General features: G+C 43.8%; 1 protein-coding gene across 2 annotated transcripts in view; it reads right to left on the bottom strand.

Moving 5' to 3' along the window:
- The window catches only part of PKHD1 (PKHD1 ciliary IPT domain containing fibrocystin/polyductin), a 908,610-nt gene extending 892,698 nt beyond the window's left edge, over nt 1-15,912 (bottom strand). Inside the window, exons 1-2 of one of the 2 annotated variants that reach the window (XM_073625163.1) lie at nt 15,259-15,912; nt 4,077-4,175 (exon numbers count right to left, since the gene is read on the bottom strand). In XM_073625163.1, the coding sequence (XP_073481264.1) occupies nt 4,077-4,152 (76 nt within the window). In that variant the 5' untranslated portion in view covers nt 4,153-4,175; nt 15,259-15,912. The remainder of the gene's footprint in view (nt 1-4,076; nt 4,176-15,258) is intronic. The other variant, XM_073625162.1, reaches the window with a different exon arrangement.
- Nucleotides 15,913-16,453: the final 541 nt, after the last annotated feature.

Here is a 16,453-nt window from a genome sequence, read left to right as displayed (position 1 = left end):
GTAGATGTCTGACAAACAGCAGATTTAGGCCCTCTGGGGCTGGCTTGGAATCACTCGATCACCACGTGGTAGGCTGCAGCCTCTCTCCCTGTCACAGAGAGATGGGCATTTGCCAGGAAGAAGAGAGAGCAGCGTGGATCTCCTGACTCAGAAGTCTCCTCCGGTTGTAGCAAGGATCCCTGGGATGTGTAATCCAGATGTAATGTCATGCAACGGAGTCGCCAGTCTGAAAGACTACTAGTTCCACAATCCTTTTGGTTTGGCTCACAGATATGATGACAGTCACTGGCGCCCAGCACTAGAGGGATATAACTATAGATGAAGAATGATGGGGAAATTGCACAATATTATAACTGTAGTCCATCATCGCTACATCTGGAATCCAGTGCTAGAAGTTTTAATCACTAAGGAAGAGAGGGCGCATGTCTAACCAGGTCTATTGGGTCATGCAGAGAAATAAGCAGTGTGGTCAAACTGTGGAACTTATTGGACTGCACAGTCATATATAGACACCTTGCTAACAGGAAAATGTAGCTAAGACTAAGATCATGGACGTTTGTTCAGGATATGAACATTGGGGACCGGCATGCTGATTGTAATGTACTGTACTCATGTGGGTTCAGTGCCCCCTTATAGCTGGAGGCCAAATTACTGCACTGGGCCTCACATACATAAGGATAACGTCCTTTACACTTGGGGTTTAGTCAGGGAGCTCCTGACCAAATTCCTTGTTAGGAATAGCGACTGTTATTAATTACTAAGGATCCATTGACTTCTCCCTAAGTTTGGCCTGGTTGTACTTTCCTCTTCTACAACAAGGTGGCTGGGCTCTTGGAGGTATTAGGTTGAGAAGGACAACTTAAGGTCAGGTTATGGGTATATGGGGTATCTCAGCCAATGGGCAGGGATTTTTTTTAATCCATTGGCCTGCTGGGAGAGCCTATATATTTGGGTGAGGTCAGGTGATCCGTGTTCTGGTGTGCCACCCAGACCGCTGTCTGGGTGGACGTGTGTCGTACGCCCCGGGCTGCTAGGCCGGAGATTGGGCCTATCCCGGGGGCATTAGGCTACCAGGCTGTGTGAGGGCCTATCCAGAAGTAAGAGGGCAGCGCAGGGTTGGGACTGCGGCTTGCAGTCCATCCAAAAGTGACGGTTCTGCTGGCCAGAGAACCTGTCATAGGTCAGAGGTAGAAGGGAAGCTGTCACCACGGAGGGACCAATCGCCTTTACCAGGAACCACAGTGAGTAACTGAAGCTAGTACCGGAGCAGTATTCTCACCGAACGGGCACGGTGGAGAATCGGGAAACTTCAGGCAGTAATCAAGCCAGGGACCCAACCAGCAGAGATGATGTTTGCAGAGCAGCCTTGTGTGTCAAGCTAGGGACCGAGCAGGGGTGAAGCTTGAAGGTATCCGAAGTGCCAAGTTGGGGACCCAGCAGGGAAGCGTGGGTGACGCTTGAGGGAGATACTACTGCAAAAGCCTTGAGGAGCTCACGGGATTCAGAGTTAGTGAATCAGAGGGTCCAGTGCGAGACCAGGAGCTCAAGGGGCTGAAGAACTACAAGGAGAAGTTGTAGTACAACTGAGAGAACTGTTACTTTGAGTTGGGAACTGTTTAACCACTTCAATACCAGGCACTTAGACACCTTCCCGCCCAGGCCAATTTTCAGCTTTCAGCGCTGTCGCAATTTGAATGACAATTGCGCGGTCATGCTACACTGTACCCAAACAAATTTTTTATCATTTTGTTCCCACAAATAGAGCTTTCTTTTGGTGGTATTTGATCACCTCTGCGGTTTTTATTTTTTGCGCAACAAATAAAAAAAGACCGAAAATTTCGAAAAAAAACAAGTTTTTCTTTGTTTCTGTTAAATTTTTTTGTAAATAAGTACGTTTTCTCCTTCAATGACGGGCACTGATATGGCTGCACTGACGGCACTGATACGGCGGCACTGATGGGCACCGATGAGGTGGCACCAATGAGGTGGCACTGATGAGGTGGCACTGATGATGGGCACTGATAGGCGGAACTGATGGGCACTGATACGTGGCACTGATGGGCACTGATAGGTGGCACTGGTATGCGGCACTGATGGGCACTCATAGGTGGCACCAATGGGCACTCATAGGTGGCACTGATGGGCACTCGTAGGTGGCATTGATTGGTACATATGGGTGGCACTGATGGGTACTTATGGGTGGCACTGATGGGCACTGATAGGTGGGCACTGATGGGCACAGATGGGCACTGACAGGTGGCACCGATGGGCAACGTCAGGTGGCACTGATAAAACATATTGGGGGCATTGCTGGGCAGATCTAGAACATAATGGTGCAAATCAGTGCCCATTTGTGGGCACTGATTGGCACAGATTGGGTACATTGGGCACATGTGGATGGCCATGGGGTACATACCTGGCCATCCACATGTTGCCCCTTCCCTGGTGGTCCTAGTGGCGATCCCTGGTGGTCCGGTGTGGTGATCTGAGGGGGGCTGCTCTGATAAACAATCAGTGCAGACCCCCCTTGTCAGGAGAGCCGCCGATCGGCTCTCCTCTACTCGCGTCTGTCAGACGCGAGTGAGGAAAAGCCGATCAACGGCTCTTCCCATTGACAGCGTGATCAGCCGTTATTGGACACGGCTGATCACGTGGTAAAGAGCCTCCGCTGGAGGCTCTTTACCAAGATCGGTGGAGCGGTGTGTTAGGTTGACACACTGCTCCACCGATCGCCGCAATGCACGCCCCCGGGGGTGCGCGGCGGCGTGTTATCCTGCTGGACGTCATATGACGCCCAGTCAGGATAACTGAACCACCGCCCGGCCGTCATCTGCTATGGGCCGGGCGGGAAGTGGTTAAGTACTGTTACCATAGGAGACAGCAATGCTGCACATGCAGAAGTGGAAGCTTGCTGGGGCCTTTCCCTGCACGGCTGTTATCCTATTAAAGTCTCAGAGTCGGCCATTCGAAATTGCAATTACTTAAGGGTGTCCAGGCCCTAAGCCTCTTTCCCCTACAAAATATAAAAAGGACTGTCAAAGAAATAAACCTCTTTTACATCCAAGAAGTGTCTGGTGCCCAATGACTTTTACCACCTTTGTACCCACTATGCCTCACAACCCACCAAAGTTATCTTTGGCCTTGAAGGTTCCCATTAGACTGTAAGAGGTCAGAGATTCTGCTACACACTTGTCAGTGATATCTGTCCTGGTACCAACTACAGAGTCATTTTGAAGAGAACAGCGTTGAGCATTTATTTCCTTTCACCAGTTCTTACACTTCGCACTTTTGCCATGTCCGCCCCAAAGGCGAGACACCGCGCTTACTTTGTAAGGCCTCACACATTGTGGTTCCCTAGGAGGGTTCTGTTCTGAAGCGGGCCCTAAAATTGGGAACCAACCACTTGGCTGGGTGCACCATGTGCCAGGCCACCCTGCCTATACAACCTCCAACACCGGCCACCACTGCTTCCTCTCCCGAGGTGGCTACTTCTTCTTGTTTTTATTTTTCACTCTTTACCACCCAGAGGGTTAATCTGAAGGTTGACATTTCATTCCCCAGTTCATATATACACTGTAGAAGCACACACTCTCTCTCTTTCTCTTCACCAAGGTAATCAGACCAGATGTTGTCACATAACCAGAACATGTGTAACCAAAGTAACTTAGTTGGGCATACAGTTCCCGAATAAGCATAACATTTTCATTGCCACTGATATAAATGCTATACAGGGCTGTACTGTGAAGTCTATACCTTTTAGTACTCGTCCTGTAACAGGGTCCTGCTATGGGGTAACCCTAGTCTTGGTGTAATGATTACATCTCGATATGTATAGTCTCATTTTCAATTTCCCAAGAGCCCTGAGGCCCTATCTACTCCTGCATGTATCGCCTCTCAAAGGGAAGTGACACATACAGGTAGAAGGCACACCACAGCACACCAATAACCCCTTGCCAAATACCGCAACATTAAGGCACTTGCCTTCAAGGAGTTGGGATCTAATAATAATATTTAAATCCAGGTGGTGTAGTGGTTGTATGGAACGTACAGATAATAGTGGAAGCACCAATACTTACCAATGGGTGATGTCATCAGTGTACAAAAAAAGTATAATATCATATGAACAATCCCTGAATTTCGGAGTTTCTTCATTTTGCTATTTAACTTACAAGTATCTGAAATCAAGAGAAATTTTAATAAAATTAAATCTACCAGTATCATGTTTATGTCATTTAAAGAAATAATCTGATAACAACGTGAAATTGAAACATGAACCAAAATATTCAAAATACTTTTAAAGTAGAACTAAAGTTCCATTTAAGAAACCTGCGATCAGGCAGGCTTTTATTATAGAAGAGACATACACCGTCGCTTCTGCAAAAAAATGCCCCCACTTGCCTGTTCGCTATCTTCTTCGGCGCTGTAAACAGATCTACTCATGCGCAGCTCAGCTTACAGTGCCAGGCTGGTCTCTGAGTGCCACATGACTAGCTCCTGCACATGTACAGGAGCAGGGCTGCTGTTAGAGACCACAGGGCCCCATACAGACAACCTGACATGGGGCCTCATACAGCCAATGCTTCAGGTATGAATGAGCACAGTGAGTGATCGGTACTGATCACTCATTGTGTTCATTCAGGAAAGGAGGGGGCTGGTAGATATAACTTATTTACCAGACCCATAACCCGCTCTCCATCTTGAAGCACCCTCTTGTGTGCTTGCAGTTGCCAGCTGGAAGGATAGGAGAGAAGCCGGCAGCACTGTGGGGCCGGGGGAGGGCACAAAGGGGGGCCTGGGCAGCAGGGAGAAATGTATGGTGCAAAGGAAGAGTAACCAGTGTACTAGGGAGGGGGGCAATTGCTGTAACTGATCCCCTATATTGCTCTTTCTGCAGCAGCTGAAAGCCAATGGGAGGGAGAGGAGAAGAAGCCAGCTTTCAGCTGATGCAGAGAGACATACAGGGGATTGGTTCCAGTAATTGCCCCCCTGCCACACCAATCACCCCCCCACACACACACACACCTGATTTACCCTGTTGCCTGGGCCCCCTGCTGGCCCAGGCCCTGTACAGAAGGACCCTTATCCATAGCCCTGCACAGGTATGACATTATCCTCTGTCGGCCAATGAAGAAGCCCAAAGACCGGCACTCAGAAGATTTTATTTCAATTTGTTAGTTTCTGTTTTGCATATCTTGAGATAGACCACTTCTGTGCACTTCCTGAAATCTTTCAAAATGAGAGTTAAAGTGATTGTATACGATCAAGCAAAACAACTCATTCAGTTTAAAATAGAAATGAAAGGCAAAACATTTTGTATAGATATAAAAAAAACATAAATAGTTGTTTTCACTTTTTTATAAGTGATCACATTCCCGCACAACGCATAAGAGCTGGGGATAGGTGAAGCAGCAGCACACTGAGCTTCCCAGTGAATGGCTTTGCAGCGGGGGCATATCAGGACAAGTCTGATCATTGGAGGAGACCAGGCTGAGTTGCCAGCATAGCTAGAGAACTGACCACACTGTGCTCTTCTGCTTAGTGTGGTCAGTTTTTAATAGGGAAGCAGAGGGAATGGCAGGAACACCAGGAATTTCACACAAAGGAAGCAATACAAAGAGAACAGGATATTTTATCATACAAGTACATGGTACAACAGGCATATATCAGGAATATGAAGTGTTTGGGTAACTAGCTTTAAGTGTTTCAGCCTGTACTGTAATCAATTCCGGGAAATAAGAACCATTGAATCCTGGTATCACTCATTACAGCCTACTGTTAAGTAGCAGCAAGTGGGCAATAAGTCAACAATGTCCTATTAGTGCGACCCACATAATGTGAATATCAATACCATCTTACTGACTGCAACAAAATATTTCTGGAATTACCATTGGGGCGGCCATAATTTAGGGCCACATCCCACTGTCCCTGTTAATATTATCATGGCAAAAAAAGACACCATTCCATAACCATAATGCCAGACCATAGCAATTGCTAATACTGTATGTACCCTTATTCAACAGCAATATTTATCCAAAATATATATTCCAATGTGCAACTTACATCCAACGGTTTGTTTTGTAAATTATTCTGATCTTATCAATGAGCAGTTTATTTTTTTTATTTTTTTAACCACTTCAGCCCCGGAAGATTTGGCTGCTCAATGACCAGGCCATTTTTTGCGGTAAGGCACTGCGTCGCTTTAACTGACAATTGCGCGGTCGTGTGATGCTGTACCCAAACAAAATTGATGTCCTTTTTTTCCCACAAATAGCGCTTTCTTTGGTGGTATTTGATCACCTCTGCGCTTTTTATTTTTTGTGCTATAAACAAAAGAAGAGAGACAATTTTGAAAAAAACACAATGGGGGTCATTTACTATAGCGCCACAGCACTAATTAGCGTTAATTACTGCAAATTAGCGCTAATCGTGCGAATTAGCGCTAAAATGGTATTCACTATAGCGTTGGTAAAAAAAAATACTCCCAAAATCAAATTTACTATAGTTTCCTGAAAACAAATAGCGCCCAAACCCTAATGCCGCGTACACACGGTCGGACTTTTCGTCTACAAAAGTCCGACGGACGCCGACCGACTATAGCTGGCTGACAATCCGATCGTGTGTGGGCTTCCCCGGACTTTCAGCGGACTTTCAGCGGACTTTTCCAGCCGCAAATCTGACGGACCTTAGATTTGAAACATGCTTCAAATCTTTATGTCGTAACTACGCCGGACCCAGAAATCCGCTCGTCTGTGTGCTAGTCCGACGGGCAAAAACCCACGCTAGGGCAGCTATTGGCTACTGGCTATCAACTTCCTTATTTTAGTCCGGTGTGCGTCATCACGTACGAATCCGTCGGACTTTTGTGTGATCGTATGTAGGCAAGTCCGTTCATAAGAAAGTCTGCCGCAAGTCCGCCAAAAGTCCGACAAAAGTCCGTCGAATGTCTGTCGGACAGGCTGTCGGACTTTTGTAGCCGAAAAGTCCGACCGTGTGTACGCGGCATTACTCTGCTAAAAACTGGAGAATTGCACATGGAAATAATGTTTAGAGCATGATATAATTTGGCCTAAATGGTACTGAAATATGCGGTATATTGTTTAAAGATAATCTGCTTTTAAACCGTGTGAAAAAGTGATTTCTACACTGAAATATCTTTAAAAGGCTGAGAAGTGATACATTTCCCATTTTTGTACAACTAGGTGCCAACACAACTGAGCATGCTCAGACTTGCAAATAGCTCTCATTTTAGCTCCAATGTCTTTTTTACAGGGCGCTATAGTAAATACCAGAATGAGCGCTGTGTTAAAGAACATTTTTTGGGAGTGAAAATCGGCGCTATTATAGTCCAATGCAAGTTTTAGCCATTGATTCTAATGGAACAGTTGTAACTTCCCCAAATAAATCCTTTTAATGTTGAGATGAAATGTATCTTTCTCTGAAATAAATTTTCCTTCGCAACATTGTTGCTTCTACTACAAATATTTTGCTTTTAAGAATGCTAGAATGGGGAATGTTTTGATACAAAATATTTTTCTCTGTCACTTTCACTTGTTACTCTCCATCTCACAACAATCTTTACCCAAACTGGCACAGGTGTCTTTACAAAGCACAAACAATACCATTGCTGATGCAAATTTAACATGAGTGCTTTTTATTTCCAAATTATCAGAATCTGAGCCCAAAAAAATGTGATATGTGTACCAACATCAGAAATCAAAATGTAATTCCCAAAAATGTGAGGGTAATATCACTATTCTACACTCACCCACAAAAAACCACCAAACATCACAGAATAAATCGAGAACAATAACTCTTGAGTAATGTAATTCCATCACCTGTATGTCCAAAGAAATGCAGTATTTATGTGTATTTATGTGTAGGATGTTTTCATATGTGGCAGCTATGTGGCTTAGAGGTAAGAACTTCAGTTTAGCATACCTGAGCATCTGGGTTCAAATCCCAAACGTGCTGCTTCATGTAGAGAAGTTGTCTCATCTCCCAGGTCCTTAAACTATGTCTAAATGTAGTATTTATGTGTAGGAGGGTACCACCACCATTGTAATTCTTTCCAGATACACGATCTAGTCAAAAGTATTGGGACACCTGCCTTTACACACGCATGAACTTTAATGGCAGCCCAGTCTTAAGCCTCATACACATGATCGGATTTTCCGCAGACAAAACCTCAGATTTTTGTCTGAAGGCGTGTGCCTGGATTTTGTCTTACAGCAAGGAATTGTCGGCCAACAAACACGAACGTAGTGACGTACTTTGTGGTTTTTCAGCTCTTTAGCACCACCCTTTGGGCTCCTTATGCTAATTTCGTGTTAGTAGAAGTTTGGTGAGTGTTGATTCACGCTTTTCATTTTGTGCTTTTCATTTAGCGCTTTTCAGTTTGCGCTTTTCATTTCATGCTTTTCAGTTCATTTCTGAATGGCCATTCGTCAACCAGACATGTTGCAGAATCGGAAGAGATAACGTGTTATTTATTATTGGCCTTGGAGTTATTGCTTTGACCCAAGTCCAGTCCAGGAACAGGAGGAGTTCTTGGACCAAAAATTGGTTGCTTTATTAATCGTGACCAATTATGTCATATGCCTTTGCTGCAGGAGCTCCAGGAGAATAATCCGGATGATTTTCGGAATTATTTCCGGATGACGGACCCCTGCTTTCACCAACTCTTGGCATTGTTGACCCCCTATATTAAGAAGCAGGACACATGCATGAGGCTTTTATTTTATTTTTTGGTTGAATAATGATTTGATTTGGTATATTTTCTATATTTTTGAATGCATAGAATGCACTTTTTGGTTAATTTCTATTGGCAGATAACATGTCTAATTTTATTTTTTTTATTTTTTCAATGCACAATAAAAAAAATTGTGTAGAATAATAATGTAAATTTGACAAGGGACACCAACATAGTTGTATCTTTGATCTTAAAAATTACAGGATAATGGTGTTGTGGTAACTTGCCCATAAAAAACAAAAAAGCATAATAATATTATTCTTGATATCGCTAGAAAATAATAGCCTTTTAAAATACGTTTGCCATAACTCCATCAGTATCAGCAAAGCAGCTTCATTATTATCATATTAAATAAAGAAGAAGAGAATTGTGAGCTGCATTTCGAGATTTTATAATTTACCACGTCACGAATTTGAATTCTCCATTACGAACGCTAGTTTACAAGACCGGCCGCTTCTGGCTCGTCCAATTGCTTCCGAGCATGCGTGTTTGTACTTTGCACTTTTGTCTGACGGACTTGTGTACACACGCTTGGAAAATCCCACAACAGTCATTTGTCCACGAAAAATTTTAAAGCCTGCCATCCAACATTTGTCTGCGGAAAATCCGACAACAATTGTCCAAAGGAGCATACAAACGGTCGGATTTTCCACCAACAGCCTGTCATCACACATTTCCCATTGGAAAATCCGATTGTGTGTACACGGTTATAGTCCGAAGGGTTAAAAATGTATTTGGCCCACCCTTTGCAGCTAGAACAGCTTCTAGGAAGGCTGTCCACAAGGTTTAGGAGTGTGTCTATGGGAATGTTTGACCATTCTTCCAGAAGTGCATTTGTGAGGCCAGGCACTGATGTTGGACGAGAAGGCCTGGCTCGCAGTCTCTGCACTAATTCAGCCAAAAGGTGTTCTATCGAGTTGGGGTCAGGACTCTGTGCAGGCCAGTCAAGTTACTCCACCCCAAACGTGCTCATCTATGTCTTTATGGACCTTGCTTTGTGCACTGGTGCCCAGTCATGTTGGGACAGGAAGGGGCCATCCCCAAACTGTTCCCACAAAGTTGGGAGCATGAAATTGTCCAAAATGTCTTGGTATGCTGATGCCTTTAGAGTTCCGTTCACTGGAACTAAGAGACCAAGAAAATCAACCCCACATCATAATCCCCCCCTCCACCAAATTTGGACCAGTGCACAAAGCAAGGTCCATAAAGACATGGATGAGTGAGTTTGGGGTGGAAGAACTTGACTGGCCTGCACAGAGTCCTTAGAGCAGAGACTGTAAGCCAGGCCTTCTCGTCCAACATCAGTGCCGGACCTCACAAATGCACTTATGGAAGAATGATCAAACATTCCCATAGACACACTCCTAAACCTTGTGGACAGCCTTCCCAGAAGAGTTGAAGCTGTTATAGCTGCAAAGGGTGGGCCAACTCAATATTGAACCCTACGGACTAAGACTGGGATGCCATTATAGTTCATGTGCGTATAAAGGCAGGGTCCCAATACTTCGGACACTATATTGTATATTGCTTGTGACACTGAGCATGGCTATGGACTATGAAGTTTATATGTTCTCCCTGTGTGGGTTTCTCACCACAAATGTTGGGCATTTGCCCAACATTTGCCCAGTGTAAAATATAGCCCCATACATTCAGCAACAGCTGAACTTCAATGGAAAAAGATCTTTAGTATATACATTCACGCTCCGAGCAGATTGAGAACAGAGCAATCAGCAGGCATGTTCTGCTACTTTAGGCTTACTCTCAGTGCAGTTCCGAGATGAGATGCCCTCTGAGGTGTGACAGTTGCTGCTGTTGCTATCTTTCCATTGAAAGATAATGATTTCAAGATTTCTTTTATGACTCACATGTCATGTGAGGGGTGTCTGGTGTTAGAAACAGTGTACCATGAGTGGGCAGTGGTTGCTTAAAGTGCATTTTTGGTTACTGTACACGTTATAGTGTTCCAACCACCAAATTACGGGCAGGTTATTAGGGATTTTAAATGTGCCACAACACAGATTTATATTAAAAATGTACAATTTTATTACCACATTAAAATTCAATTTAAACCCATACCAACAGTGATTGCCATATCAACTGAACTACCAAAAAATCATATAGACATAGTGGATCGATGCGCTTCGCATCCAGCTTGCTTCTTCAGGATCCACCTGATTGAATAGATGTGCAGATATGGCTAACAAATAATCACAAAAATGAATATGTAATCAACAATATTTCACAAGAAAACCGATAATTAAATTAATGAGAACACATGTATATATATATATGTTATCATTCATGACCAGAGTGACAATGCTCACCCACTGCTACATCAATGGAAGCGCAGCATTTACATAAAATGACACCCTTTCTTTTTCTCCATAACATAGGGGGAGGTGTTCAGTATTCAATGGAAGTGAATTGGGTACGGCTGATAACAATGCCTAAGATGACACTACAAATAGAACAAGACTAAGGACAGCACTGAATTTCTTGCAGGATCAACAACATTTTTTGCAGTTATTGAACTTATATAACAAAATGCTTTAAATGGTATATTTAACAGACCAAAAGGTAACAAATAGATATGTAGCAACGCCCTGGACCTCTAGAGGCCTAATGATGACCTCCAGAGTCAGGGAAAGGTGACATCCTTCTTGGTAGAGTGGGTTACAAGGCATGGTGGGTGTAATGCAAGATGAAGTGATGGGCGCCAGACACTTTTTGAATGCAATGAGATTTATTGTTTCTTGAACAAGAACTGTGGGAGAGAGGGTTAGGGCCAGGACACCCTTAAGTAGATGCAATGATAATTGGCAGACTCTGAGACTTCTATAGGTAAACAGCTAGACAGGGGAAGGCCTCCAGCCGGATACCACTTCTGCATAGGTAGGACTGCTGTCTGCTATGGCAACAAATCTTGTAACAGTCACTAACGGTAATTATACTTATTATACTTAAAGCGGGGGTTCACCCACACCGCCAAAAAAAAAAAAAATATTAAAAGCCAGCAGCTACAAATACTGCAGCTGCTGACTTTTAATACATGGCCACTTACCTGTCCCAGGGTCCAGCGATGTCGGCAGGGGACGCCGAGAACCCGCTCGGTTCTCGGCAGCTGCCGCCGCCATCCTAGGTGAGGGATTCAGGAAGTGAAGCGTTGCGGCTTCACTTCCTGGTTCCCTACTGCGCATGCGCGAGTCGCGCTGCGCGTCCCAAGTGGTCCCCGCTCTCTCCTGGGAGCTGTGTGTTCCCAGCAGACAGTGCGGTGGGGACGGGAAGTGGCGTAGACTCCCATGGGAGTCTATGCCGGAAGTGGGTGCAAATACCTGTCTTAGACAGGTATCTGCACCCCCCTCCCCCCCTGAAAGGTGCCAAATGTGACACCGGAGGGGGGGAGGGTTCCGGAAAGCGGAAGTTCCATTTTTGTGTGGAACTCCGCTTTAAGCAGCACCGATCCCCGCAGGGGATACAGGCCAGGAATGATAGGAGACTCTGTGGGAATCTGACGTTATCTGATGTGATTGTGTGAACATTGCCATAATATATTCTGATTCTTGTAAGTGTACATCTTGAAGGGGGTCTACTCTCTTCGTTTTTTAAAGATAAACTAAATTGTTTTAAACAAGATTACACTATGTCTGATCCCTCTTTTTCATTTTAACTTAAGCGCTGCCTCGCCTTGGATAAGGGAAGGAGGATACCAGCAGAGATGTCCCATAGATTTAAAAGATATACATGCAGAGATTAAGCTCTTATCTGGTAAGAGTTTTTTCAAGGGGGGGTTCTTCCTGCACACCCCCCTCTTTATTTGTGCACGTGTGATCTGGGCTTCCCTCTGGTGACAGCAACCCTTCAGTCTCAAGCGTTCTTTGTATCACTATTTATACGGACTCGCTGTGTCTCTACAACAATTAATGGCATTGCCTGTATATGTGTTTTATATATACACTTTTTTTATATTTATACTCCTGATGTACGAACTTTATTGAATGGACATATATTTGATTGATTGCTTATAGTTGTGATCAGTCATATTTATAAGCACTGCCTGGGTCTTTCAGACTTTGTTTATTATTTTATACTTAACTATTGGTAATGCAGATAGTTCTCCTCACAATCTATAGTCTTTTACTGTAGGTCTTCACTCACTGAGCTCCCAGTCTCTCATTAGACTCTTGGACCCAATCGCCACTGGATCCCTTGAGCTCTTCCACTTCCATTGGCCAGTATCTTCCTCAAGCATCAAACCCCGCTTCCCTGCTGGGTCCCTGGCTTGGCACTTACAGATACTCTTCAAGCGTCACCTCTGCTGACCCTCTAGGTCCCTGGCTTGGCACTCACTGATGCTCCTCAAGTGTCGCCTTTGCTGTCCCTTTGGGTCTCTGACTTGGCACTTGCTGAAGTTTTCCCACTTTTTCACCACCCCCTGGCTGGTGAGAAGGCTGCTCTGGTACTGGCCCCAGCTCACTCACAGTGGTCTCCGGTAACAAGGTGGATGGTCCCTTAGTGGCGACAGCTTCCCCTCTACCTCCGACCCTCAACTGGTTCCCCATCCGGCTGAACCTTTACTCTCGATTGGACTCTAATCCTGCAGTCCCAACCCTGTGCTGCTTCTCCTGCTTCTGGATAGGCCCTCAGACAGCCTAGCAGCCAGATGTCCCCGGGATAGGTTTCTGGCCTAGCAGCCAGCCAGGGTAGCATAACACACATCCACCCAGACAGCCATCCGGTTGGCACAGAACACCAATCACATGACTCCCCCCCCCCAAATAAATAGGCTCTCCCAGCAGGCCAAGGGGCTTAAAGAAACCCCTGCCCATTGGCTGAGACACCCCATCTATTCGTAACCTGACCTTGCTAAGCCCTTGTCTATCTAATGTCACCAGCATAACACCACCTAGCGACAGAAGAGAGAAGGTGCAGCAGGTCCAGAACTAGAGAGGAACCAGTGGATCTACTAACAATTAACCAAGGCAACTATTGCCTGGCAAACTAAATTTACTAGCAACCCTGCCTAAACAGGATGCTACAGATAACATTTTAGTTGGCGCTGCTAGTGCTTACACACACTTTAATCACTTGTGTAATAGTACCCACATAATTCAAACACCAACATAACAACAGCAAAGCCAGCTGGGCCTGTTCAGAGGAGGTACCTATTACAGTAAATAATTCCTAACATCAATGATTTTAGAAAGTCAGCATTCTTCTCACTGACCTTCAATGTAAGAGATACTCTTCTTTTCACAGAACACCAATAAAAGGGACATTTGCCCTCTTACTGATCAACAATGTAAGGGACATTCTCCCTCCTACTGATCATCATTGTGTGGGACATTCTTCATCCTAATGACCGCCAATGTAGTGGACAGTCTTTGTGTTACTGACCACCAATTTAAGGGAGATTCTTCCTCCTACTGACCACAAATGTGAAGGACAGTCTTTGTCTTACTGACCACCAATGGAAGGGTAATTCTTCTGCCTACTAACAACCAATGTAAAGGGATGTTTTCCTTCCTACTGACCACCAATGTAAGGGATGTTCTTCCTCCTACTGTCCACCAATGTAAGGGCCATTATTTCTCCCACTGCCCACCAATATCAGGGGCATTCTTCCACCTACTGACCAATAATGTAAGGGACATTCTTCCACCTACTGTCCACAGTGGAAGGAGCATTCTTTCTACAACTGGTCAGCAATAAAAGGGGCATTTTTTCTTGCCACTGAATAGGAACATACATCACCCTATTGATCATTAATGTAAGTGGCATTCTTCTTCCCTTTGACTACAGCAATTTTTCAGCTAACTACCAGTTTAGGGGCATTCTTCTTCCCAATGACCACCAGAGAAAGGGACTTTGTTTTTCTGACTGACCACCAAAATCAGGTTTATTGTTCCCACTGACCAACAATGTAAAGTGCATTCTTCCTTCCATAACCATCAACATAAAGAGCATTCTTCTTCTTCTATAACCATCAACATAAACAGCATTATTTTTCCTTCCATAACCATCAACATAAAGAACATTTTTCTTCCTTCCATAACCATCAACATAAGGGGCATTCTCTTACTTCCATAACCATCATGTAAGGGCATTCTTCTTCTCACTGACCACCAATGTAAAGAGCAATCTTAGTTCCACTAACCACCAGTGTAAATAATTATTGCATTTCATGATTACTGAAAAATGTCATACAGGGGAGAGGATCTTAAAAAATTATCCACTTTGGGTGTCAAATGCATTCGATATGCTACTGGTGGGTAGTCTTGGTTTGTATTGTAAATGACAAAGATATTGAACAATTTAAGGATATGTAGAACAATAAAGCGACGCGATTTTGGAAACACAGCTGAAGGTAAACATAACAGAACCCTGGCAGGTAGGTAATACACCCAATTTGCTTGTCCCATCAGATCCCACCAAATACAAGTATATCACATTTTAGTGCATTGCTTCTGTAAAAAATATATATGCCGTATATGTTTTTGTTTCATACTTACAACCTGGGTGTTGCTGTCATTTCCACAGGAATGTGGCTCTGCAAGTCAAAAAATCCATCCTGCGACATTTGCATTTATATCCTGTTTTCTGATTAATCCAATATTTTCAAGTGTTCCCATTTCAGGACATAATCCTATATGCTCATTGTCAGCTCCAAAGGTCCATGTGTCTAGTCCCCTATACCCCTTGTATTACGAGGCTACGGCATGCAATTTTTATGTAGGCTTTAGCCTGCTACTGGTAATATGTGGCGAAAGGTCACTAAAGGTCTTAAGCCTGCAAGTTTAATTTTCATACCTGTACCCAGGAGAAGCTTAATCATTTACTTATCCGTAAACCTTTGTGGTCAAATATGTAAGAGGAAAGGAATCCGTCTGTGAGGTCTTCAACCAAGAGAGATTAGCTGAATTAATATTTCTTCATGCTTCAAGGGAAAGCTCAAGCTTTCCCATTTTTTTTTAGATAAGTATATAAAAGAGATTCTGTTTTTTTTTTTGTTTTTTTAGTTTAGTTTGATGTACCTAATCCTACAATTTCTCACCATGTTATGTCTATTTTATTATATTTTGAGAATCAGTTTTGAGGACTTACCCACCTATACTCTCATTTGGGGGAAACTGGTCTTTCTCAACCAGGGTTCCACTAGCAAGAGGAGGCAGAAGTGGGGAGAGCCGCAGTTCGCTGCTTCTGTCGGCAATTGTCCCCACCCCCCACACACAGGAAAAAAAAAAAAAAGAACACAAGGGACTATTACGGTACTAAAGATAGTTAGATATTAGTACAAAGGAATGGAGGGAAATAGTAGGATAAAAACTGTATTTTTAATAGAAAAGCCATTTTTAAAAAAGATATATATATCTAAATATTACAATAATAATCACATATACAGTTGTGATACAGGACAGAGTAATGTATACAACCACATAAATTGCATCCAGTGATAACAGAGATTGCAAAAGTGACTTGGATTCTCGACCGGTTTCGCGGTATTCACCGATTCCTCAGGAGAGTAAAGTCTATAATGTAGCATAGGAGACAGGTAATGAATATACAACAATTCACAGATGCATAGAATTTTTTAGTGTGGTAATTACAGCGCAATCATTAGATAATACAATAAACAATAAAGTACAAGTAGAATATAAAAAGGACAGGCTCACCCGTTCAAATATTCTCTGTGGGCATATGGGGCCC

This window comes from Aquarana catesbeiana, linkage group LG04 (assembly GCF_042186555.1).
Source record: "Aquarana catesbeiana isolate 2022-GZ linkage group LG04, ASM4218655v1, whole genome shotgun sequence".
Lineage (NCBI taxonomy): Eukaryota > Metazoa > Chordata > Amphibia > Anura > Ranidae > Aquarana > Aquarana catesbeiana.
Note: the sequence above shows the minus strand (reverse complement) of the source record. Positions and strands in the feature narration are given on the sequence as shown.